At 46.7% G+C, this 23,528-nt stretch overlaps 3 protein-coding genes and 1 long non-coding RNA gene across 7 annotated transcripts; 2 read left to right on the forward strand and 2 right to left on the reverse strand.

The window, feature by feature from the left end:
- Window positions 1–46: 46 nt before the first annotated feature.
- rnf214 (ring finger protein 214) lies at window positions 47–6,191 on the forward strand. 3 transcript variants are annotated; one of them, XM_047050420.1, is made up of 16 exons: window positions 47–215; window positions 303–351; window positions 455–623; window positions 713–772; window positions 969–1,109; window positions 1,239–1,372; window positions 1,486–1,554; window positions 1,698–1,794; window positions 1,952–2,040; window positions 2,156–2,237; window positions 2,329–2,424; window positions 2,534–2,853; window positions 3,270–3,387; window positions 3,476–3,625; window positions 3,846–3,947; window positions 4,096–6,191. In XM_047050420.1, exons 2-16 carry the CDS (start codon window positions 305–307, stop codon window positions 4,156–4,158), a joined length of 1,737 nt encoding a protein of 578 aa, XP_046906376.1. In that variant the 5' UTR covers window positions 47–215; window positions 303–304; the 3' UTR covers window positions 4,159–6,191. The 3 variants fall into 3 exon arrangements, with proteins under 3 accessions (XP_046906376.1, XP_046906377.1, XP_046906375.1); XM_047050421.1 differs by having other exon boundaries at window positions 57–187; XM_047050419.1 differs by having other exon boundaries at window positions 57–351.
- A 2,466-nt stretch (window positions 6,192–8,657) lies between these two features.
- On the forward strand, window positions 8,658–10,475 carry LOC124487994. Its single transcript, XR_006958580.1, has 5 exons — window positions 8,658–9,171; window positions 9,627–9,682; window positions 9,776–9,823; window positions 10,163–10,216; window positions 10,395–10,475. It is a non-coding gene; the product is annotated as an uncharacterized LOC124487994 (long non-coding RNA).
- A 924-nt stretch (window positions 10,476–11,399) lies between these two features.
- Window positions 11,400–12,930, reverse strand: apoa1a (apolipoprotein A-Ia). Of its 2 annotated transcripts, XM_047050428.1 has the most exons (5): window positions 12,887–12,922; window positions 12,679–12,729; window positions 12,414–12,558; window positions 11,899–12,246; window positions 11,400–11,743 (listed from the first exon to the last, which is right to left on the reverse strand). In XM_047050428.1, exons 2-5 carry the CDS (start codon window positions 12,719–12,721, stop codon window positions 11,500–11,502), a joined length of 780 nt encoding a protein of 259 aa, XP_046906384.1. In that variant the 5' UTR covers window positions 12,722–12,729; window positions 12,887–12,922; the 3' UTR covers window positions 11,400–11,499. The 2 variants fall into 2 exon arrangements, with proteins under 2 accessions (XP_046906384.1, XP_046906383.1); XM_047050427.1 differs by having other exon boundaries at window positions 11,400–12,246; window positions 12,887–12,930.
- Window positions 12,931–19,930: 7,000 nt separating this feature from the next.
- On the reverse strand, window positions 19,931–22,838 carry pafah1b2 (platelet-activating factor acetylhydrolase 1b, catalytic subunit 2). Its single transcript, XM_047050429.1, has 6 exons — window positions 22,428–22,838; window positions 21,732–21,819; window positions 21,529–21,618; window positions 21,187–21,303; window positions 20,508–20,630; window positions 19,931–20,371 (listed from the first exon to the last, which is right to left on the reverse strand). The coding sequence occupies exons 2-6, from the start codon at window positions 21,810–21,812 to the stop codon at window positions 20,093–20,095; spliced, it is 690 nt and encodes a 229-aa protein (XP_046906385.1). The 5' UTR covers window positions 21,813–21,819; window positions 22,428–22,838; the 3' UTR covers window positions 19,931–20,092.
- Window positions 22,839–23,528: the final 690 nt, after the last annotated feature.

Below are 23,528 nucleotides of genomic sequence, written 5' to 3' on the forward strand. Positions count from 1 at the left end.
GCACAACCAATCTGGCGCTTTTATTTTGAAATTGTACGACCAAAATCATTACCCGGAAGTACTGCTTTAGTTTCTTACTAGACTCAAGATTTGACATTTGCACAGATATTTGGGCTGTGACTCTGGTCATCTTTATGCTGTTGGAGCTAATACCTTACAGTGTTGTCGGAAAAGGAAATACATTTTGGTATAATCAGGATTAAAACAATACAAACGTAATGTATTCCTTCATGCACCAGTTTATTTCGGGGTGCTATCTTTCTCGTTTACACTTTTGCTAAGTCCGTGCTTTCACTTTCTAGAAATGGACGATATCGACTGGGGGTCGGCTGTAGATGAGGAATTAACAAAGTAAGCGATATGAAACGCCTACAGCTAAATGTACAGGTTTTTAGTGATGTGAAAGCAGGAAGTCGCCTGTCAAGTAGCTAACTTTCACCGTTTTGGTCCGCAGTGCTGCAGGATTCCACGAGCAAACATGGTCAGACCCCACCACTACTAAGTGGTGTAATGGCTTTAGCTCGACTGCTATTGACGAGATCGACACATTTGCCGGCGGAGATGGACTCAACGTTCCTCACACAACCTGGAAGGGTCGGATGCACGAGGAACAAGGCAGTCAGGTAACATTCTGGACTGACTAGACTGTTAAAGCATCTGTGTGAACTGAAACATGTCAAGAAGTCACCCTGTGTGATCGCGTCCCTTACAGACAGAAGACTGGACCACAGAGAGAGAGGTGAACACAGAGCCAAACTGGGAGTCGTTGATGGTATGTCGATAGCCACACGAGAGCACACTCCTTAACATCCCCTAAATTGACCTCCTGTACTATATCCTGATGGGTCATGGCGTCACATATCCAAAAGCAAAGAAACCACGTGTACGATGTCACTTTTCCTTCACTCATTTCTCCGTCTTTTCTCCTTGTTTTTTTGTCCGTCCCACTCGTGCTCTCCCCCCTCCAGCAAGCCGTGGAGGACTGCAGCTCTGACCTGGCCAGACATTACGAGGAGCTCCAGAAGGAGTACAAAGAGGCGGAGGTCGAGCACGGCAGCCAAGTCCATGCCTTGAAGCAGACGAACGAAGAGAGCAAACGCCAGCACCAGGTCTGACGTCACGCTCAGTCGCCCCTGCGTCGTGACGGGCGGCTGCCGCGAGCCGCCCACTGTGCTCCCTGAGAGCTTTTGAACCGTGTTTGACATTCGTTTTTTTTTTTTTGTGGCGGGGGGAGTCAGGCCGTTTTGGAGAAGATCGAATCGGTGCATGTGAAGCTGCAGCTGAACTGCAGAAAGACGACCCGCAAGAACTTCGCCGTCAAGAAGCAGGAGCTTAATGCAGAGAGAAGCAAAATGGAGGAGGAGAAGAGCAGGTAAAGGAAGAGGAGGAGAGAGTCTTCTGATCAGCAGTCCAATCAGAATAAGGTGGATTTAAGTGCCTAACGTGTGTGTGTGTGTGTGTGTGTGTGTGTGTGTGTGTTGTCAGACTGACCCAGGAGTTGGAGGAGACCAACAAGAAACTGAGCCTCCTGACGGAAGAACAAAGCGAGGAGAAGTAAGAACACACACACTCAAAACACACCTTACCATAATCCCCAAACAGTCCCGCTGCGTGGTTTACTCTTTCACGGTGCCAAGTCGGCACTCGGAACCTGCCACCCAAGCCATGTGACCCTGACCCTGTGCTGCCCCCTGCAGGCAGACCTGGGCGCGGGAGCTGTCCGAGCTCAACGCGGAGATGGGGCGCCTCCAGAGAGAGGCCGAGGAGGCCGGCCTCTCTGCCCTGAGGGACGAGGTCAGTCGGGCTGGCCGGACCCCCAGTCTGAACCTCCCTCCCTCCACACACACACACACACACACACACACACACACACACACACTGATAATCCATGTCCACTGATACACACTGTGAGATGTGGACTTCTCATTCCCGTTTGCTGTATGCTCAACAGATGGCCGCCTTGGAGGTGTATAATGACGTGACCCTGTCACAAGTGAACGACTGGTTGATGGAAGCCAAGCAATACATCGACACCATCCGGTAAAGTACCCACGCCCAACCTTGCGCCCGTTCGAACCGTGTCGCCGTCCGATTCGTGGACCCGGGCTGTACCCCCGAATCTCCCCGTGTTTTACCGAGCGCTTGGTGCCTTCAGGATGGACCCGTCCAAGCAGAAAGAGAGGCAGAGGTGGGAGCAGATCCAGGCGGAGGTGCACGGCGGTTTCGCGGACCTCAAGGTGAGTATCCCCGAGGGACCCCCCGCGTGAGGTCTGTCAAGTGCTCCCCCTAACACCCCCCTCCCCCCCCCCCGCCTCTGTCTCCTCTCAGAACCAGTTCAAGAAACAGCTTCAGCTGCTGCAAAGCGGCCACAAGTTAGAGAGCCTTCCCACGGTCAACCTGCCGGATCTTCCCCACATCCCTACGGTGTGTGTGTGGGTGTCTGGGTGTGGGTGTGTGTGTGTGTGTGTGTGTGTGTGTGTGTGTGTGTGGGTGTGTGTGTGTTTCTGATGGCTCCATCCCTCTCCCCTCCCAGGTGAAACTGGTAATCAGTCAGATAGTCTTGTCAAGCAGACCCCCCATGCAGCATTTCCAGATGGGACCCCCCATGGGGAAGCCCTTCGCCCCCCAGCACCTTCCCTCCTTCCCAGCCCCAGCCCGAGTGACCCCTCCACTCGCCCCATCCCCCTCTCATTCCCCTCTCCCGATGGCGCCCCCCAGTGGTGCCAGCCTCCCAGCGGTGCCCCCTTCCTCCCAGCCCCCCGCCCAGCCCCCATCGCCCAGTAACCCCCCACCCGTCGGCAAACTGGACAAGCTGCTGGAGAAACTGGGGGCCAGGTTTCCCAACTGCACCAGGTGAGCTACGGGTACGCTGGGATACTAGAACATCATCTGCACTCGGACTATCGGGGATATGGTGTCTGACGTCGAGCGACTTCACCTTTCCTCCCTCTCTTTTGCCTCGCCACCTCTCTTTTCTCCTTTTTACGTGTCTCTCTCTCTCCTTCCCTCTCTCCTCTCTCTGTCCCTCCCCTTCTCTCTCACGCCATCCCTTTCTCTCTCCCTTTTCACCTATCTCCCCCTCTCCTCTCTCTACCTTTCTCTCCTTCCCTCTACTCTCTGTCCCTCCCATTCTCTCTCTCTCCCTCTGTCTCTACCTCTCACTCCCTCTCTGTCTCCCTTTTCACCTATCTCCCCCTCTCTCTCTCTCCCTCCCTTTCTTCCTCTCACTCCTTCCCTCTCTCCCTCTCTCTCCTCTCCTCCTCTATCAGGGCCCAGCTCATGTCTGTGTTGCAGCACATCAAGGTGTCCCGTGGCACCATGGCCGGCATGTCCATGGAGGAGGTCACCCAGCAGGTGGCGCTGCGACTGGAACAGAACGAGCGAGCGGTGAGGCGGTCTCGGCACGGAAGCGCACGTAGGCATGCGTACGCCGGTCTGGCCCCGACTCTGACCTTTTGAACCTGACTATTCACAGCTCCAAGGACCCACCGGGCCTCCTTTCGCAGCCAGGGGCTTTCCTGGCCCGCCAACCCCAATCCAACGCCCCCCAGGCACCATCCAGAGACCCATGGCCCCTCAGCAAAGACCCGCGGTAGCGCAAGTCTTCAACACCAGGCCACCTCAGGTACACACCCCTCACAGCCTGTAGACTATGAAGAGTCTGATCAGAGAAATACATCACTGAAAGTATTATCTGGCAATACCCTCAGTTCGGTAACTGGCATCCAAAGGTAGCATCGCACACACTTGTTTATGCATTAGGCACGTTATCTCTACTAATATATCTCGATATCTCCAGTATGTCCTGCCTGATGTTCTGCTCCTGTTCTCCCCCACGCATCCAGCCAGTGTCTCAGGGCAGTCGTAAACTGTGTCTCATGTGCCAAAACCAAGTGGAGGCGGTCAATCAGCACATCATGAGCTGCAATCACATCGTACACAAGGAGGTGAGCCCCTGTACTCTGTACCCTGTGTGATGTCACCATCGCCGTGGATACCTGGCTGTTGCAAAAAGACAGACGAGCCCGGAACATTCCGTCGTTTTAAATGGGGGGGGGAAATATGTGATTGTTTTTCTTCTTCTCTGGTTTTCAGTGCATCAGTGTGTGGCTGCAGTCCAGCAAGAACAACTCCTGCCCCTTCTGCCCGGCTAAATGAAACAGGCCTTGAAAAGAAAGAGAGATATGAAACATTCCCTTCTTTATTGACTGATGAATAAAGACAACTTCGATTTAAGTTTAACGGTTGATCCCGAAGGTCTATACACTGGTTTAAAGGGATTTTACTTACTTGAGATCAGCTTGTTTTTGCTTCTTTTTTTATTGACATCCTTTACATTTTGAGCATTACATGTTTATATTAAAATCTACACGTGGGTGTGTTCATTTGAGTTGCATAGAAATTAGTTTTCTTTCTTTATCATTTCATTTTCCTTCCCTATGGGTCCTTCAGTTTTTCCAAAGTTCATATCCGGACCAAATTGTAAAATTTAAGAAAATATTAGCCTTTACTGACAGATTGCCATAGCCTACTATTTTTGGAGAAAGTGTTTTAGTCCGCCTCTTCACTAACGGAAAGAAGTTTATTTGAGTTTTGGTTGTATTATCAATCTGCAAGAGGGAGAGTTTAACATGGCCCTATACATAGAATGACAAATGTCAGTTCACTGGTTCGTGCAAGTTCTAATTCGGAAAAAAGTTTGCGACCATGCAGTTTGTCAGTGATAAAGTAAGCAAACAGCGCTCGATCAGCCATGTCAACGCAGCAAAGACTAGTTGTAGACTTTAGGGCTTACGTTTTGGGACATGCTTGTGTAATGGGGACAGGGATGGTCCTGTATAAGTCTATGGGATGGCCACATATGAAGGCTGGCTAAATGTTTTGAACTAGATATAGATGTATGTTGTGTCCTTGCGCAAGACACTTCACCCTACTTGCTTCTGGGGGAATGTCCCTATACTTACTGTAAGTCGCTCTGGATAAGAGCGTCTGCCAAATGACTACATGTAATGGAAATGTATGTGCTTGTGTATTAGTGATTTCTGAAGTCAGATAAAATGCCGTTAAAGTGGCACGACACTGTCAGTATGGAAGGCCCAGTGGGTAAGTATTACAGTTTTTCTCGATTGCTAACACATTTCTTGAAACGGTCACCTATTTTCTCAAAACTGTAAACACAAAACCTCATTGTCAAGCACTATTTACAAAACCTCTGAATCCTCTTTCAAAATGAAGCTTTCGCCTCAAAACAGATTTAACTGTGCTCATAATCAAACACTGCTCTCAAATCATAAACAAAGTGATCAAAATGATATACACTATCGAGCAGTCAGTAAGAAAAGAAAAATAGAAAACACATTATTCAAAACAAAAAGTTCTAAAGAAGTACATTTTAAATCTCAAAACTAATTTCATAAATCTGTCATTGTCTATGATGAACGAAAACATGTTCTATCATAGTAGCTCAAAATTGATCAGAAATTACTACTCTGCTTTGCTCTTTGCAAAAAAAATGTTTGTTCTTTCTCCTCCTTGTACCCCTATACAGTACTGTACCCTGCATCTCACAAACTTGTCCTTTGTCTCTGAGATACTGTAATTCTTGTTCTTTGTTGATATGAACCTGCGACCAGTCAAAATCTATTGAGCAATCAGTATTCTTATTGTAACAAATGGAAAGCACAATGATCAGGGCCATACAATGTGTTCATTGTACAATATACAGCCCACAATGCACTGTACTACAGTATACAATACTGAAAGGGACAAAAATCAAAGGAGTAAACATGTAATCAATGTGCTTCTTCTTGTCTTTGGGATGGGTCAGGCCAGAGCACTTCGTTGACATCACAAACAATATTTTTCCACCTTCAACAACCTGTTGGCTCTCTGAACTGGCTTATATTGGTTTCACATACTTTGAAAGTGAAATAAATGTTGAGTGGTTGTGTTTAATCAATGACAGGTTTTCTATTTGTATTTGATTGTTGCCACGTGATAAGTAAGGGTCAAGAAGTGGTCTGGTTGTTCATAAATGGAAATGTGAAACATTGTTCTGTGGATTCTTCATCTCCTGAGACCTTCTACTCAGCTCTTGTCCTTGTACTCATTCTCTGTGCTCACCTCTTGCTGTCTCTCTGATTTACAATAATCATGCAGCGTAGATAAGAGTTCACCTTCATTTTGTAACATGTTTCGATGTAATTGATTTCATTCATTTGCAATGTTATTAAATGTTTATTCATTTTAACCTTACTTTGACCATTCTTGCTCTGATTTAACCCACAGTCAAATAACTGTAATTGTACTATATTGGTATAATTATTTGGTTCATGCTCATACACTGTTCAGTTTCCCATCTTCCTTTAAACCATAGGAGAAATAGTTTTGGTTTGGCCAATATTTAACCCCCTACAGCAACTACATAGCTTCAGATGGTAACAGACTTGGCTCCAGAACAAATTAAGTGGGGGGGCTTTTTTTCACAAGGGGGGGATTTACAAAGCATGTATGAGTCAAAATAAGAGCAGACCTGCATATTCTGCAGGTTGCTTTTGAAAGTGAAGGACATCGGGAGGGTTCATTTAACTTTTTTTTGGCTCTCGACGAAGGCGGTCGCATTTTCTCCCTCTCCTCCCCTGACCTTCCCTGCTTGGCTTCTATCGTATTGTCTAGTCCTGTGTCTTGTGTCTTATACTGAGAGACTCTCCGCCCTGCTCTCCGAACTAAAAATCATGGATTTGATCAGCTGGTCTCTAAATGCAATTGACACCATCTTGGGTTCGGGGGAACCTGACTGTCCTGACGGGACGTTCACAGCTGGCTACTCGATGGACCCGTCGGGTGGCCAGCGGCGCTTTCCGTGGAGGATATTGAAGACATCTACGTATTTGGAACCACGATTACAGGTTTTTGCTGATTGGATTAGGCGCTGCCCTGGCATATTGAACAATTAAGGAAATGGCTACAGCTGTAAAAATGCCCCCTAAGGCTGGCGGACATGATTGGACCGAGGGAGACCGGTGGAAAAAGGAGTAGACGTGCAAATTGGAATGCGGCTACTCCACCAAACAACCCCAATCTTATCTGCACCCTAACCAGCACAGGCCTTGGCCAAGGCCGTTGCTGGAACAACAACTCCCCTGAAGAGCGCTACAGCGTGACTTCTCTTGCATTCCCAGTCAGATTCTCAGTTCCAACAGACACCTGAGGATTGTTGTCTCTGTCTGGGACCTGATTAAGGCTGTCTCCATGGCAATACAATCTGCGAACTGAGAATCTGACTGATTGGGGCCTAGGCGATGGTGACAACCCAGGCCTACTCATACACTAACTTTCACTTGTGGATTGCGTCTCTGTCCTGGGTCATGACCAAGGATGTCTCCATGGCAATACTATCTGCGAACTGAGAATCTGACTGATTGCGGCCTAGGCGAAGGCGCCAACCCAGGCACACTCCTACACACCCCTTCCCCCATCCAACGCCTTCGCCTGCTTGTTCCCCCGGTGTGGCTGGCGGGTCTGTGACCAACGCCTAGTATGGCTGCAGGTCCAGATGCTGCTTGTCCATACCCCTCCCCCCCCTCCCCGTTGCAAGTCATGTGGTTCTGTAATGTTGTACAATGTATGCGCTTATGTGCTGAGGTGTTTTTGCCTGTTCCCACACTGTCCTCTAGGAGCATAGTCTGAATGTTGCCTCTTACTCTCCTCTCTCTCCTCATGTTATGCTGAACATTTCATCCCGTCCTGTCTACCCCCTTGTCATGTTTGTGTATTAGAAACTGCAAGTGGCAACTCGGATCTAAGACGGAGTCGAGAGACCGCAGATAGAGTGCGGCTAGTTAGATCAACACTTGTGTCATTGTTTTTGTTGATTTTATGCAAAGCACTTTGAGCTGCAATTCTTGTATGAAAAGTGCTATATAAATCAAGTCTTACTTACTTACTTAAATAGATGCACTTGGGAAACTGCCGCCCCCGTCTTCATGCTGCCCTAGGCGGCTGCCTATGTCGCCTATAGGACGTACCGGCACCGTGCCCTGGGCAAGGTTTATGCCACCTACCAGCCAATCTGGTCTACCAGCCAACAGCACGATATTTCCTGATCATACAAATTCCATTGAAATTTCCATGATGTTTCCCTGTCCTGTATGTTGCCCTGTCCTGTATGTTTCCCTGCTCCACCTGGGATCATACAGGACAGGCTTTCGTTGAGGACCATGGAGGGTTGGGAACCGCTGGTCGAGAGCTTACATATTTTAATGCATTTCTGGAGATGTGATTTTCTTATTTTTTACATGAGCTGTGGTGATACCTATCACCCCCCCCGACACTGTCGATGAGATTCCCGTTGCCAGGGAGGTAAACTACGTTGGGCTGTTACTCTGTGTTGGGAACAGATAATCACCGTCCACAACCGAAACGTAAAAAGTAAGTTTCATGTTTGAATTATTATTGGCTAGTTTGTTTACAAAAATTATTGTGATAATAGTTGAAAATGATGGCCTGCCTATTTAATTAATGCTCATTTTGATATGATGACGTAAGTAACGTGAACAAGTAACGTAGACGGAAATTACGTCAACTTTCTGCGACTTCTACGATAGCACTACTTATGCGACTCAGCTCTGCGATTGAACATAACAACTGATCATACAATTGAACAGGATGGAAATTAAGGTAAATTAAGACTTCAGGTGAAAACTTGTCTTTGTCATAGAGACTCGACCATTAGACTGCAAAGCATAAAGGGTTTACCACCGAGAGAGGTCAGAAAAGCTACGCGAGGCTCCCATATTCTGGCGGTTCTTTTAGCACTAGCGTTCCTCAGCCACAGTAGTTTGGACCATTCAGAATCCTATGAGGAACTAATGGTAGAAAACAGACAAGCATTGTTGATGTTAGCCCATGATAAACTGTGATAGACAAATAGTTCATCACCGGCCAAGTCTTTTTTTATAGTGCATGCCCTTTTCCAAAACCACTTGATGGCGTTGACAAACTGAAAAAAGATAGAGACACTGCCAACCCAAATCTAATCATTTTGTCTCCTACGATAACAAAACAATGTAATTGTTGGATTTAGCCATCAGTGCAGTGCACCGACAAGTCATCCGACTTGCCCTGTGTGTGGGGCGAGCTGTACACTGGACCTGTAACAGGAAATTCAGGGTCAGTATATTGTTATGTATATTATTGCAAACATGTTACAAAATGAAGGATAACTCTTACCTACGCTACCATGATTATTGTAAATCAGAGAGACAGCAAGAGGTGACCAAAGAGAATGAGTACAAGGACAAGCCTGAGCTGAGGAGAAGGTCTCAGGAGATCAGGAATCCACAGAACAATGCTTTATACACAAGAATAACCAGTTTAGACCACTTCTTGACCCTTACTTATCAGTGAGTTACGCCATGAGATGTGAGAGCCATCAAGCAAAGACCGTCCAGTAACTCCAGATTTGTTCATATGAGAGGTGGGAGCAGGGTGACACCCAGCCGTACATTGCAAAGGAGTAAATAAAACCTTAATGTAAAGTGTTGCCCACAGCACTGTGGTTTGGAGAACATGTCGGTTCCTCGATAGTTCTTTGTATGACATTATCTATTTCTCCTTTTTTGCAGGAGTTCTGTCAGACCATTCAATGGCGCCGTAACATCTGGGTCTCTCGAGCACACCGGTAAAAACTCAGTTGCAGTAATTAACATTTACCACCAGATGGCATGACTTTGCCATCTTACACCCATCACACGTCTGCCATTCTTTCCAACAGCAAGAGCAGTAGGAAAGGAGGACATTACTGACATGGAAGTTGACTCTGGTAGGTTTTGGTGACTTAATTCAAAGTGGCTCTATGCTTATTAGATTTACATTTAGTCATTTAGCAGACGCTCTTATCCAGAGCGACTTACAGTAAGTACAGGGACATTCCCCAGAGGAAAGTAGGGTGAAGTGCCTTGCCCAAGGGCACATCATTTGGCACGGCCGGGAATCGAACTGACAACCCTCTGATTACTAGCCTGATTCCCTAACCGCTCAGCCACCCGACTTGAGATTTGCTTCATTCAAAGTACCGCTGTGTGTCATGGCCACTGGTGGGGGGCCTGTCTCTTCCCCTTCCTCCCATGGATAAAAGCATGTCTGCCATTCTTTCCAACAGGTGTCCATGGAGCAGGAAGAGAGGAGGGTGATACTGAGATGGAAGTCGATTCTGGTAGGTTTTGGTGACTTAATGGACCTTAGTGGATCAACTTTGCGTAATTCAAAGTAATTTTTATACTTTATTTTCTCATTCAATATGAAAAGTAGATTACATTAATGATTAGTGGGGTCTTTTTATCAGTGGAAAGAAACAAATGTGTAGATCCAACAGAAACATTTTTGTTTTTCAGAGCCGAATTTCAAAGAAGATGATCTTATTAGATTGTTCACACAGTTGAAGATATAAAAAATAAATGGTCCGATACAGCCTGCATGCCTCTCAAGCATATTGCCTGAATAAAATCACCTTGGACTGCCTATGTTTATCTGTGCTGTGTTTGGGTCCACTGTGCTACACTGCAACAGAATGAGGTTGACATTGAACGATAACAAAACCACACGTTACAGGCAGTTATTTCACACAATTTTGCTCACGCTGTGCTCAGGGTAGTGATGGGGCGGACGACGACGACAAAGCTTTCCGAAGCAACAAGCTATTTGAAACAATTGTGTCAAAAAAGTCTCTCTTTCTCGACGCGTTTGATACGTCCCCTCCATGTATGTTTTACACCTTCCTGTCAAAGCAAATTCCTTATCGGTGCAAACTTTCATGGCGAATAAAACCCATTTTGAGTCTGATAGGGACATCTGCTGGTCAGTTCATGGTATGGCGACTGTATCGAGAGGTTGGGGTAATCGAGTGAAGTCCGTATGTGTGACTGTCCAGATCAGGCAATCAGGGTGGCTCAGGACAGCTCAGTGGTCAGAGTGTTTGGCTTAAAATCAAGAGGTTTGGGGTGGAACATCTTTAAAGTGTTTTGAGCGTGTGTGAGTGTTTTTGCTATTTCTTTAAAGTGCAGTGTAAAGTAAAGTTTTGAAAGTTACATTTTAATATACCCGATAATTTCTGCTTCTTTTGGGCCGAATCAATGAAGATAGACAAGAGAAGCAGGGGACTAATGACTCAAGAGGGACTCAATGCCATACCCCCGCCGTAAGGCCTCAGCTTACATGTGCTTAACCAGTGAGCTACCAGGGCCACACTACAACTAACGCACGCCGGTTTGTGATGTCTTGACGTTTCAGTCTTGGAATCGCTGAGAGCAAGCACACTCATTACCCGTTGATAAACGTGTCTTGTGTTTGAGCTCCACGTACCATCGTTTGAGAAAAAAGAACAACAGAACCACAGAACCTTTGGTGACTTTGCGTTTTTATTGACGATATGTCATCGATGAAGTTTCACCAAATGTCGACCACCAATAAACAACAGGAATCACTCTGACATGGTTGTTATCACACAGGTGTAGATGTGACTTTCTGCTCGCTGTGACACGAGTCCAGAGTGTTCCGAACGGCAGTTGGAACCGTGCTGATGCGTGGCGGCGGTGAGCGTGTCTGCATTACAGTGGGAGAGTACAGGGGGAGGGTCTGGAAGACGTTTAAGCCTTGAGGGCCTGGGACAGGGTCTCGTAGAGAGCCATGACCCTGGTCTTCAGGTCTTCCATGTAGGGCTCCAGCTTGCCCTGGAGGTCCTGGGCGTGGGGGGCCACCTTCTCCCTCACCTCGCTCACGGCCTTGGTGAGCTGCTCCTTGTACTCGTCGGCGTAGGGGGCGACCATGGTCCTCAGCTCCTCCAGGCGGACGGTCATCTTGCTGCGGACGACCTCCACCATGGGCAGGAGCTTGGACTTGGTCTCCTCCACGTTGGCCTCCACCTTGGAGCGCATCTCCTCGAGCAGGGGCTGCAGCTTGGCCCTCAGGGTCTCGACGTCCTCCTTGTTCTTGGTCATGTACTCCTGGAAGACGGGCTCCAGCTTGCCGCGGTACTCGTCCATGTGCTTCTGCAGGACCTGCCTCAGCTCCTCGCGCTTGGGCTCCAGCTGGACGCGCAGGTCCTCCACGTCGGCCATGATGCGCTCGCGCACGTCCTTGGTGGCGTCCAGGAGCTGGGCGGAGTATGTCTCGCCGTAGGGGGTGATGGTCTCGGAGGCGGTCTGGGCGTAGGCGTGCAGCTGGTCCAGGCTCTCGGAGAGCTTGACCCTGAGGACGGACGGACGGGAGGGAGGGGAGAAAGGAGAGGTTACAGAGGACGAGCAGCGATAAAATCGGAAACTCCGTCCTACGCTGTGTAATCCTATGATCTTCCCCCTCACAGCATCTGAATACGCAAAGCACAATAACGTGAAGCCACCCATAGTTTGTCTTACTTGTACTCGGCGTACTCGGTTCCGTCCAGATGGTCCAGGGTCTTCATGGCGGTCTCCTTAACCTGGGTCAGGTACACCATGGCGGCAGCCCTGACATGCTCTAGCTGGGAGGGAGCATCGTTCTGCAGAGCCATGGCATGGGAGCCTGCATGGTGAGGGGGGGGAGGGGACACAGGAAAGACCGGTGTTTTAGTACGTTTAGGCCTCACCCAATCGGTCAAACACAGCCAGGGACACTTGAATCAGAGCAGGAGCAAGTACTGACCGACGGCCAGCAAGAGGGTCAGTGCAAGAGCCACAAATTTCATGGTGAATCCTTGAAGAGAGAGAGAGAAAAAGAAAAGAGACGTTAGCCCTGTGGAGAAGTGTCCGCCGTGGTGTTCTGGAGTTTTCTATTCCGATGGTTTTCCATAGGGCTTTTAGCTCTCAAGCCATGTCCTTCCTCAGAGAGCTCTCCTGACAGTGTCACTTACCTTGGGGAGGTGCTGCTCTGTGAGATTGAGACCGTTGAACGGGGCTTGACAGCTTTTATAGGAACGAGGGTCGGTCTGGTATTTGCGTGTGTGGCTTTAAGGGTGGACCTCAGCCCCTCACAGCCCACCTGGAGGTTCAAGTTCAAGGGTCAGAGAGGTAAAATAAAAAAAGGAAGAGGAGGGGGAGATTTCCACCAGGCACGACGTCGTCAGCCAACAGCTTACATACCTTCGACATGGGTTTATCAGATGTCCCTGTGGTGCACTCGTCACCCCCATCCAAAGTCCTCTCTCTTTTCTATATAACTGAGATTTCTGCTGCTTGATGGACAGGAGTGAGCAGATATGCTATATGAGTAACCAAGTAGGCATGTGTGATTGTACTAGATAAACATTTGCCCAGGTATGCACAGACAGACCTGTACACATCAATGCATCTCCAGCATTTGGAGGCCACACAAATGATGGATGATTAGATACATGCTTTTCACAAAAGAACAGATGGCACCAACCCAATCTTTACAAGTTTCTACCTGTTTTCATTTTTCATTCTCTGAGGGGTTATTTTTAAGATTGTTTTGCTTATTATTTCATCATAATGTTCCTCTGTTTTGCTTCCTCACTTTACTGATGTTTTGCTTCTGTCACTAACCCAATAGGTGATCGGAACATGACCTATCAAACCTGATGGCCTGTGAGCTATCTCAGCCAAGTTACAGGCTGTGTTATGGGTCCAGACTTTCCCATTTTAGTCCAGGAAACAGTTTCTTGTCCAGTCAAACACTTCCAGTAGAAACAGCTAGTGCAACAGATAAGATTTGCTGATCTGTCACAGCGAAACCATAAGCCACAGCAGTAAACCTGTAGGGTGTTGTAACCGGGTTGGCAACGTGTTCTAAACCTTGCCCCTTCTGGGCCATTTCTACTGTACATTCTCATTCAGAGGGTTAACGTTCTACTAGGTATGCTGCTTGATCAGAATGTTGTCACAATCCAGGCACATGAATGCTAGTCTTTTTTGCACTTTGAGCGCATCTCTGAGTCTGTCAACGAGTTTGGTTTGTTTTCTGGACTGAGATTGATTCAAGTCACTTGATCATGTCAATAGCTGTTTTGAGTGTTTATTTTTTATTATTTCCTTTTTTCTTCGCGAAACTGCTAGAACCTAAACTTCCGGAGTGGAGAGACATTTGAGAGAAGGGACATCCATCCAATGTGTGAAAATGGAAATAGGATTGGGCCTCAGACAGAACAGTCCCAATTCAAACTCCAAATTAGTTTCTAACCGAATCCACAATTCTTCTACAGTGTGATGGGTACATTGTCCAAGTCTTTGTTGGGACATACAGTAATGGGAGTCAGGTGGCTGAGCGGTTCGGGTATCAGCATGGACGGATTAAGAAACCATGGGCCCCTGGGCCTGGAAGTTTCAAGGGCCCCCCCTCACCGCAAAAAAAAAAAAAGGAATAATTTTTTGTCAGGAATAATATTGATATTGTTGTTTAAAAACGCAAAAGTACTCGAGTAATCAACAAAATAAACAAAGTTTATATTACAAAAATATTTGATAGGTGTAACCATAGACTAGAGTGTACATTTGTAGCCCACACAACCCTCTCTCTTTCTTGAAAAATTACCATCATAAGCTTAACATTATTATTTTTAATAAATAGTGTGTTGGGGGTGCTTAGACACAGCTCTAATGCTATTGTTTTGCACTTGCTTTTTGGATTTCTCCCTACAAAGTTGAAGGGCCCATATTGCATGGAGTACTCAGCCCCTCTAAAGTCCTATAGATAAACTGAGGGGATAAACACTCACTTGAAAGGTAACATGAAGGTTTCTTTCTTGTGACATCTTCAAAGTGAATGTTTAGGCTATTTGTTATTTTAATCAGTAGGACTTTTGGGGCCCTGTTAAAGACAATAATGACTTAAGCCTAGCATATACCGGCTACGGCGCATATCATCATATCAATACCCTAGCACATCAAGTTAATAACAGCGACGATACGCCGAGGCTCTGGGTTATGGGCCCCCTGAGCTCATGGGCCCCTGGGCCTGGTAGGCCCGTTGGTTAATCCATCCCTGGGTATCAGGCTAGCAATCTGAAGGTTGCCAATTCGATTCCCGGCCGGGGCACTGTAAGTCACTCTGGGAAGTGCGTCTGCTAAATGACTAAGTGTTATCACCTGGATAGTGAGATAAGTTCCAATCAGCTGCGTTAAAACTAATGTACTCAGCCACGTGTAGTAGCACGTGTGGCACCAGCATGTCCAGCACGCTGAGGAAAAAATTCCACGTCGTAGAACGTTGGACTGTACATGCCTATCAGCCAGAAGGAGACTTTGAGAGATGTACATTGAATCTATGAACCTCTCTCGACAGCAGAATACCTTATCTCAGTATCATCGGTGTCAGTTTGTGCAGTGGTTCTAAGACAACAGTCTCTGTTCAACTCTTATCTCCATGGTCAGTAAACTCGGGGGTGCACAGCCTTACTTTCACTGTGAGTGTGGAGCCTGTTGTCAAGCATATACGTTATGATCTTTGTCTCTAACTGACCTTTTTCATTCGACACGAGACCCCCGTCAGGTCCAAGTGTACATTAAAACCCTAAATGAATGAGTGTTGACGAATGACCAGATGCAAGCGCATTTGATGATTTGAAAAAACTTTTCAGAGATACTTTATTTTGAAACGTTATAGGAACTAACATTCGGAGTCGAAACCTAGAGCTGTGGTTATAAAATATAGTTGAACTAGACTTGATTGACTTTCAAACAGGATCCGAGAGGCAGCTAAATCTTTTTTTGCGTTTTGGACGTCCATATGGACGTCCATAGACTGACGGCGATGGCTGCTGATCTTTGCATGGATGGACGGACGGCGATGCTGTTCAGAGTGCCGTCCATAGAGGGAGCATATATTTTGGACGGCGTCATAGCCGTCCATATGGACGGCGATGCTGTTCAGAGTGCCGTCCATAGAGGGAGCATATATTTTGGACGGCGATGGATTGAATGTTTAGCAGGCTGTTGAGCTAACAGAACTGCCGAAGGCTACCATAGCATGTAGCTAGCTACATTAACTTTGGATGACTCAATCTTTTGTCAAGTTAATTTGTATGAATTGCATGTTAGTGCAATATTTACGCCTTTATTCTGTTTTTTTTACATAATCAGCAGTATGATCTCATGACAATATAGACTTGAAAAACAATATGTTATGGTTTGGGTTTGCCTATAGGCTACATATATTTTAATTATTTCGAGAATTGTTAATAAAGACTCATTTAAAATTTTAAAATTTGGAGTGTTAGGCCCATAGGCTATTACGTTTTGCATTTGTCTCCGCTCAAAGTGGTTCGTGCGCAACATTGGAGCTACTGACTGGTGGCTCCAAATCCACCCATAAAACACTTTAAACTGACGGCTTCAAAGACCTAAAGGGCAATGTATTTCATAGGGTCATAACACAATGTTAAAATCTTAATTGAGTCTTTATTAACAATTCTCGAAATATTTAAAATATATGTAGCCTATATCTAGGCAAACCCTATAACATATTGTTTTTCAAGTCTGTATTGTCATGAGATTATATTGTTGATTGGCCTACTTTTGTATGTTAAAAATAAAATAAAGGCGTAAATATATAGCCTTCACTTAAATGCAATTAATACAAAATAACGTGACAAAACTTATTGAGTCATCCACGGTTGCTGTAGCTACATTCATGGTAGCCTTTGACGGCTTTGGTTTGGCTCAACACATCGTATTGTGTTTTGCATTGGTCTCCGCTCCAAGCGAGTGTTTGTTGTTTTGCGTTTGTCTCCGTGCGCAAAGTTCGTGCGCAAGATTGGAGCTACTGACTGGTGGCTTCAAATCCACCCATTAAACACTTTAAACTGACGGTTTAAAAGACCTAAATGGCAATGTATTTCATAGGGTCATAACACAATGTTAACATTTTAAATGAGTCTTTATTAACAATTCTCGAAATAATTAAAATAAATGTAGCCTATAGGCAAACCCAAACCATAACATATTGTTTTTCAAGTCTATATTGTCATGAGATCATACTGCTGATTATGTAAAAAAAAAACAGAATAAAGGCGTAAATATTGCACTAACATGCAATTCATACAAATTAACTTGACAAAAGATTGAGTCATCCAAAGTTAATGTAGCTAGCTACATGCTATGGTAGCCTTCGGCAGTTCTGTTAGCTCAACAGCCTGCTAAACATTCAATCCATCGCCGTCCAAAATATCTGCTCCCTCTATGGACGGCACTCTGAACAGCATCGCCGTCCGTCCATCCATGCAAAGATCAGAGTCTATGGACGTCCATATGGACGTCCAAAACGCAAAAAAAGATTTAGCTCCTACTGCAGGATCCACTACGTATAACCTTGGTTTGTTGGAAAGTGAAGTGGTTGTCACTTGACCTTTCCATTACAATCGAGACATGAGTTTCCATATGAAACAAAGTAACAGTCATGTCTGGCCAGGTCTGGGACTGAAAAACAGCCAGGGACTTTGAAACACAGACCGGTCCATGACCCTGTATTATTATGATATATATATATATATTATTTTTTTGCATTGTGCTGTGGCCTTTTGACCAGCCGTTTGGGAAATCTACCGACTGCCAGGGCGACCCTGTTCATGACGTAAGCCAGTAGGGTGTGTCTCAGAGGGCTGTGACCCTCTCTGTATTCACAACGTGTCAGTCCTTGCTCAAGCCTGTTTTAAACTGTAAACCCGAGTCTCAGTACTATTGCTTACTTGTGTTGCTTGGCAGTATTCGGAAGCCGATTCAGCAAAACCGGGGGAACAAAATTGACGTCAGCATTGGTCACACAAGCTTTCAGTGTGTCGACAAAGGTTTCCTTTAATTTGCAAACACCTACCGTTGCACTGTGGAACCCATGTCCAGGACAGGAAATTGGAGATCCAGGTATTAAAAACCAAGTCTAATTCAATCAGATATCACTCACAATGTTTAAAAACGGATTAACTTGTCATACACTACAATAACACTAGAATGCAGCTTCAATTAAATGGGTGAAGTTTACCAAGTTCATTTTGTAATTGTATCAATGTTAAAATATATATATCTATTGTGTGATCGATACTCAAATTAAAGTGCAACTTGCTTGCTGTGGCTCCCTCTAGAGGCAAAGGCCTCACACATACATCTATACCACACGACTCACAACTCAAACTTCACGTTCACATAAGGAAGTCCCTCCCACAACATATTTACATCCATGGTCCTTTATTGGAATGCTTTATCTTGTTTAGCATGTGACAATAAGCCAGTGATGGTGCATTTTGCACAGGGTACAGATGCTTACTTACAAATGCCATTCGCAACACAAGGTCACCTATTCAAGCTTCACATATATGTATTATATACAAATGAGTCACTTTGAACCACTCGCACGAAACGATTCACATACTCCGCAAGTGACACTAACACACACACACACACGCAAGCACACTTCTTACCTGTATAAAGGCTAGCTCTCTCGCACAAACACACTGTAACAGACATGTACATCGATATAGAGCAAGTTAGCATACATGTACAGCGTAAGACGGTAGTAACATGAGAACATCTGATGCTCCAGGGAGAGGACCTCGGTAACCACTTTCCAAAAGAACCGCACCGGGAATATACACAACAAGAACAGGCTCAAGGCCACAAACACATGACATTCTCCAGGTGAGCTGTGATTGGCTTTTTTTAGCGTGCGGTGGATCTCACGTCGACCTGCGTCAGTAGCTTTTAGCGTAGGGCTTTCCGTTTTTAGAGTCCAGCGACAATGTCATGTGTTAGAAGGCAGGTGCTAGTGAATTAGAGAAGGGGGGGGGGAGAACATGACACAAAACACCGAAAACAAGAAACATCGATGAATCTACGGGCTGGGGACGAGCCCAGGGGGATCGTATGTGGGGGAGGAGAGGGAGAGAGAGAGAGAGAGATGGTACTTGAGTTGCTGTTTACGGTTTAAGGAGGGAACAGAGAGCCAGTGGTTTGCATTGTGTCTGACAAAAAGTATGCTGGAGGATGATTGGTCTGATCAATGTCGGGGGGGTTTTGTGGAGTCGGCAAGGCACAGAGAGTTAGAAGTTATGTATGGACTTTCATTTAGGGCCTTAGACAAACTTTTTGTTTTTCCATGTGCTCCTAAGCTGTCGCTGTTGATACACACTGCACAGGTGCAGTGAGGCGAGTTCACTCACGACAAAGTCTATTTCAGAGTCCTGCCGCAAACTCCCATGTTTGTGTTCAATTGTGGTCTGCGTATTGCTCTACTACAGCAGTGGTTCTCAACCCTGCTCCTCAAGTACCCCCCTGTCCTGCATGTTTTAGATGTTTCCCTACTACAACACACCTGATTCAAATGAATGGGTCGTTATGTAGTTATGCAGAATCCTGTTAACGACCATTCATTTGAATCAGCTGTGTTGGAACAGGGATATCAGGACAGGGGGGTACTTGAGGACCAGGGTTGAGAACCACTGCTCTACAGACAAGGTTCGAGAGAGTGCTTCGGAACCCTCCCCCCCCCCCCCCCCCCCCCAGCTTCACCTCTTCTCCATAAACTCACCGAGGCTCTCGTTTGCCCCCGCGTGCTCATGCTGCTGCTAGCTATAGTGTGTACTGTGAGCGTGTTGAGTGCCGTCTCCCCTCTCTCTGTCACCTCGCCACGCCCTCCAGCCTCCCAGCACACATGGAGGTGGTCCCACATACTCCTCCTGCAGGCCTTCGCACTCCAGGGAGCTCTCTCTCCTGTGCTCCACCTTCTTTGAGGGAGGGACATATCCAACAGCCAGAGACATGCCTCACACGTCCCACCTGATCATACAGTGGTTCTCAACCCTGCTCCTCAAGTACCCCCTGTCCTGCACGTTTGAGATATTTCCCTGCTCCAACACACCTGATTCAAATGAATGGGTCGTTAACAGGCTTCTGCATAACTACATAACGAGCCATTCATTTGAATCAGGTGTGTTGGAGCGGGGAAACATGTAAAACGTGCAGGACAGGGGGTACTTGAAGACCAGGGTTGAGAACCACTGTGATAATACCCCCCAACACACACCCATCACCTCTCCCAGAAGGATGCGTGATGCCTGCCTCTGGCTGAGGTGCCCGCCCCCATCCCTCCATCCCTCCATCCCATCCCCACCCTCTCAGACCAGCGAGGCCTTCCTCTCGTCGGGCTTCTCCTCCAGGATCTGGAGCAGCAGCTCGCTCAGGGGCTTGGCCACGGTGCGGTACCCCGCCGCCGTCAGGTGCAGGAAGTCAAACATGTCCTGGGGGGTGATGGAGCCGTCGGTGTGCACGAAGCCGGCGCCCACGTCCAGGAACTGGGCCTGGCCCAGCCGCGGGAGCCAGGAGCGCAGGAAGCCGTTGACCGCCGCGTTCTTCTCCCGCAGGGGGTTGGGCCTCTCGCCGCGAGGCAGCAGGCCCTGGAGGGGTTGGGACACACAACGTGAGGTGGGGTGATTTTTTAAAAATAAAATAGAAAACAACGACAACGACGAATGTATTTCTCCAAACGCCTGCCGTTATCCGACGCCGTTCCCCCCCCCCGCGCGCACTCACCAGCACGACGACCTTGGCCTTGGGAAGGCGGGAGGTGAGCAGCTGTGCGATGGCGAGGATCCCCCCGGCAACTTGCTCTGCTGTGTGTTTGTGATTGTTGGTTCCTACCCACACCACCGCGACCTATGGGGAAGCAGTTGAGAGAGAAGCGGTTTCGGGTTACATCCAATCAGGGCCAACCTCCACGCCCCCCGCCCCCATACCTTCACATCACCATGTTTTCCGGATCTACTCAGCACGCCAACAAAACAACCATGGGCCTTGGTACACTGTGCATTTTGCATAATCACAGCACTAACTAATAAAGACCATTCCTTGGAACTAACCACCGATATAGCGTTAAAACCGTGCACTTGTGGACCTTGATTATCCGCAGTACTTACCATTTGGACATCCCTTAGGATAAAAAAGTTTGCTAAAGGAATGAGGGCAACTTTGTTCAACAGATCTCCTAACCTGGAATCAGGTGGCTTAGAGGCTAGGAAATCGGGCTAGTAATCAGAAGGTTGCCGGTTCGATTCCCGGCTGTGCAAAATGACGTTGGGTCCTTGGGCAAGGCACCCGACTTGCCTCGGGGAATGTCCCTGTACTTACTGTAAGTCGCTCTGGATAAGAGCGTCTGCTAAATGACTAAATGTAACCGAGTCTGACATGGTGTTGTGTCTCTGGGGGGTCCCACCTTGGGTCTGATGTTATCCAGTTCGCCGTTCTGCAGCCTCCACAGCACATTACAGGTGGTGTCCCCTCCAATGCCGAAGTTGAGCGCGTGCAAAGGAGAAAAGATCTCTCGCCAGATCTGCGGACACAGCCGCGTATCGTCAAGAGAACAACGGAACACGAGCACCACGATTGTAATAAGGGGTGTTATTCGTGTGACATACAGGGGCCTAAGGGCTAAGTTGCTAACAGGCCTCGAATGAACATTGGCCATACTAGTCAATGCCTTGGTTATACAGCCATGTATCATGCCAGCCGTGTTATTGACATGTATTCAAACGGACACCCTGTGAACAGTTCTCACCTCGTACTGTTGCATAAGCTGCACCATGGAGTCTCCCACAAACAGCACCTCCGGCTCAGCATCCTTGCACTCTTGAACAAACCTCATGTGCTGCAGATGGAACAGAGCATGGGCACACTCAACAACAGCAGCCCAAGTTGGACGATGCACTACTGTACTAAATCAATGCAGGGAGAATGTCTGTCTGATAAATGACTGCTAACCTGGGATATCCAGCGCCCGTCGCCTTGCGCATCCTCCACCTGCTCGGCCACCGCTGCGGGGTTCATCTCGTCGCCACTCATCTCGTTCCTGCCAGACAACAGTCACGGGTCACACAAACGCTGTTTCATAATATTTCCATTGTGCCAACAGTCGGGGTGTTGCAGGTAAAGGATATAGTATAGGGTACTGCTAGCTTGCTTGATACAGGCCTCCGGTAGGCAAAGAGAGAACAGGAGAAGGGTGGGTTTTCTAACTACCACAAAGACCGACCCATTGATTTACACATCAGACAATGACACTGTAGGAAATGGCTGGGCGGCTTTTTTTGGCAGCCAACGTATGCAATGTACGTAGTTAATTCAAATGTCAAATGTAGACTGGAAAGTCCTAATAGGCCTTGAACTTGCTGGTGTTAGTTGATTCAAATGTCAAATGTAGACTGGAAAGTCCTAATAGGCCTTGAACTTGCTGGTGTTAGTTGATTGCCGACAAATTGCGCTTATAGTTTCTAGGCCTGCTCGAAGCACCCTAAACAGTGCACAGCCCATCGCAGTGCTGTAGTCAGTCAGTACCAACGCACACACAACCAGGGTACGCCCGTGAGCTTGCTAGCTAGTGCTAGCTAGCAGTACAGTAGTTTATTAGCTAGCTGAACTAGATAGTCTTTGAGAATACCGACAACGTTATACCCATACCTGGTAGCTTCAGATGATCCAATGCGTGTCTAGTAATTTGCCCAGTTAGCTAGGAGCCTCCCCGGAGGCACAGAAACTGCCTGCAAGTGCAAGCCTCCGATGTGGCCGTGCGTCCAAGGATGCCTGCTCCCGCGCTACAGTATTACTGTAGGATCTTACAAGCGAGCGAGCTAGCTTCCCATACAAACTAGCCAGTGATAAAACCCAGACGTAAACAAACTTCCTCGCCTTGCTTTACGCAATAAATAATATCACAAGGTCTTATCTATTCTTTTAGCACTTGGTACACAAAAAGGGTTCTTATCCAGTCTCCCGCATCCAGCATCTAACCCGTCTCTCTTTTCGTTCCTCTTCGCTTTCCCTTTCTTCAGTCCTCCCTCAGTTCGCTTTCGTCCGTCCGGCCAGTGTGAAATTGACATCAAAAACGGAACAACATAATTGTTGTTTTTTCTCAAGAATTTCAAAATAAAAGTAGCTACATTAACTGCTCCCTTAACATACGTGAATTTCAGAAGATGAGACAAATCAAAATATGTAGCCTACTGTAACTAATAATATTAGTGCGTTTTTCATTTATCCTCGATACTTAAAGGTCCAGAACCACCAAGCCCAATCAATGTCAATGGATCTTTTAGTAAACGTCTCATGCCTTTAAACTGACATTTTCACATTCTGGCACATTGGTAAACGACTAGTTACGAATAAGGAGTCATACAGCTGAATAGATGTTCTGCACAATTATAGTATTTTTATTAAGAATTTATAATATTCAGTCAAATAAACATAATTCATACGACGTATTGATGCAACACAGGCAACATAACTGTGGACAGAAAAATAACAATGGAGATGCACTAAACATTCAATATAAAGTCTGTATACATGAGGATATTCATTAAAAGAGTTGAGGCCATTGATTAAAACTTCTTCAAGGAAAGTGAGACGAATGTAACTCAGTGTGTTTGGCAGGATTGTCTGTCATTTAACATTCTCTACCTTTGCCATCCGTTAACTTTGCACATTCTTGTTTTGGGTTCTTCTTAGTCCTGCCTCTGTACTTTTGACCCATGTAGTCTAGGAGGACACGTGGCCAGACATGAA

The sequence above is a fragment of the Hypomesus transpacificus genome, unplaced genomic scaffold (assembly GCF_021917145.1).
Source record: "Hypomesus transpacificus isolate Combined female unplaced genomic scaffold, fHypTra1 scaffold_116, whole genome shotgun sequence".
NCBI lineage: Eukaryota > Metazoa > Chordata > Actinopteri > Osmeriformes > Osmeridae > Hypomesus > Hypomesus transpacificus.

Coding starts and splice junctions, on each gene's coding strand:
- rnf214 (XM_047050420.1), top strand. CDS start 305: ATGGACGATATCGACTGGGGGTCGGCTGTAGATGAGGAATTAACAAA. Junction 352..454: donor GTAGATGAGGAATTAACAAA/GTAAGCGATATG, acceptor TTTGGTCCGCAG/TGCTGCAGGATTCCACGAGC. Junction 1,373..1,485: donor ATGGAGGAGGAGAAGAGCAG/GTAAAGGAAGAG, acceptor GTGTGTTGTCAG/ACTGACCCAGGAGTTGGAGG.
- apoa1a (XM_047050427.1), bottom strand. CDS start 12,721: ATGAAATTTGTGGCTCTTGCACTGACCCTCTTGCTGGCCGTCG. Junction 12,559..12,678: donor GACCCTCTTGCTGGCCGTCG/GTCAGTACTTGC, acceptor CTCACCATGCAG/GCTCCCATGCCATGGCTCTG. Junction 12,247..12,413: donor ACCGAGTACGCCGAGTACAA/GTAAGACAAACT, acceptor GTCCGTCCTCAG/GGTCAAGCTCTCCGAGAGCC.
- pafah1b2 (XM_047050429.1), bottom strand. CDS start 21,812: ATGAGTGGCGACGAGATGAACCCCGCAGCGGTGGCCGAGCAGGTGGAG. Junction 20,631..21,186: donor TGGATAACATCAGACCCAAG/GTGGGACCCCCC, acceptor GCTTCCCCATAG/GTCGCGGTGGTGTGGGTAGG. Junction 20,372..20,507: donor AGGCCAAGGTCGTCGTGCTG/GTGAGTGCGCGC, acceptor CAACCCCTCCAG/GGCCTGCTGCCTCGCGGCGA.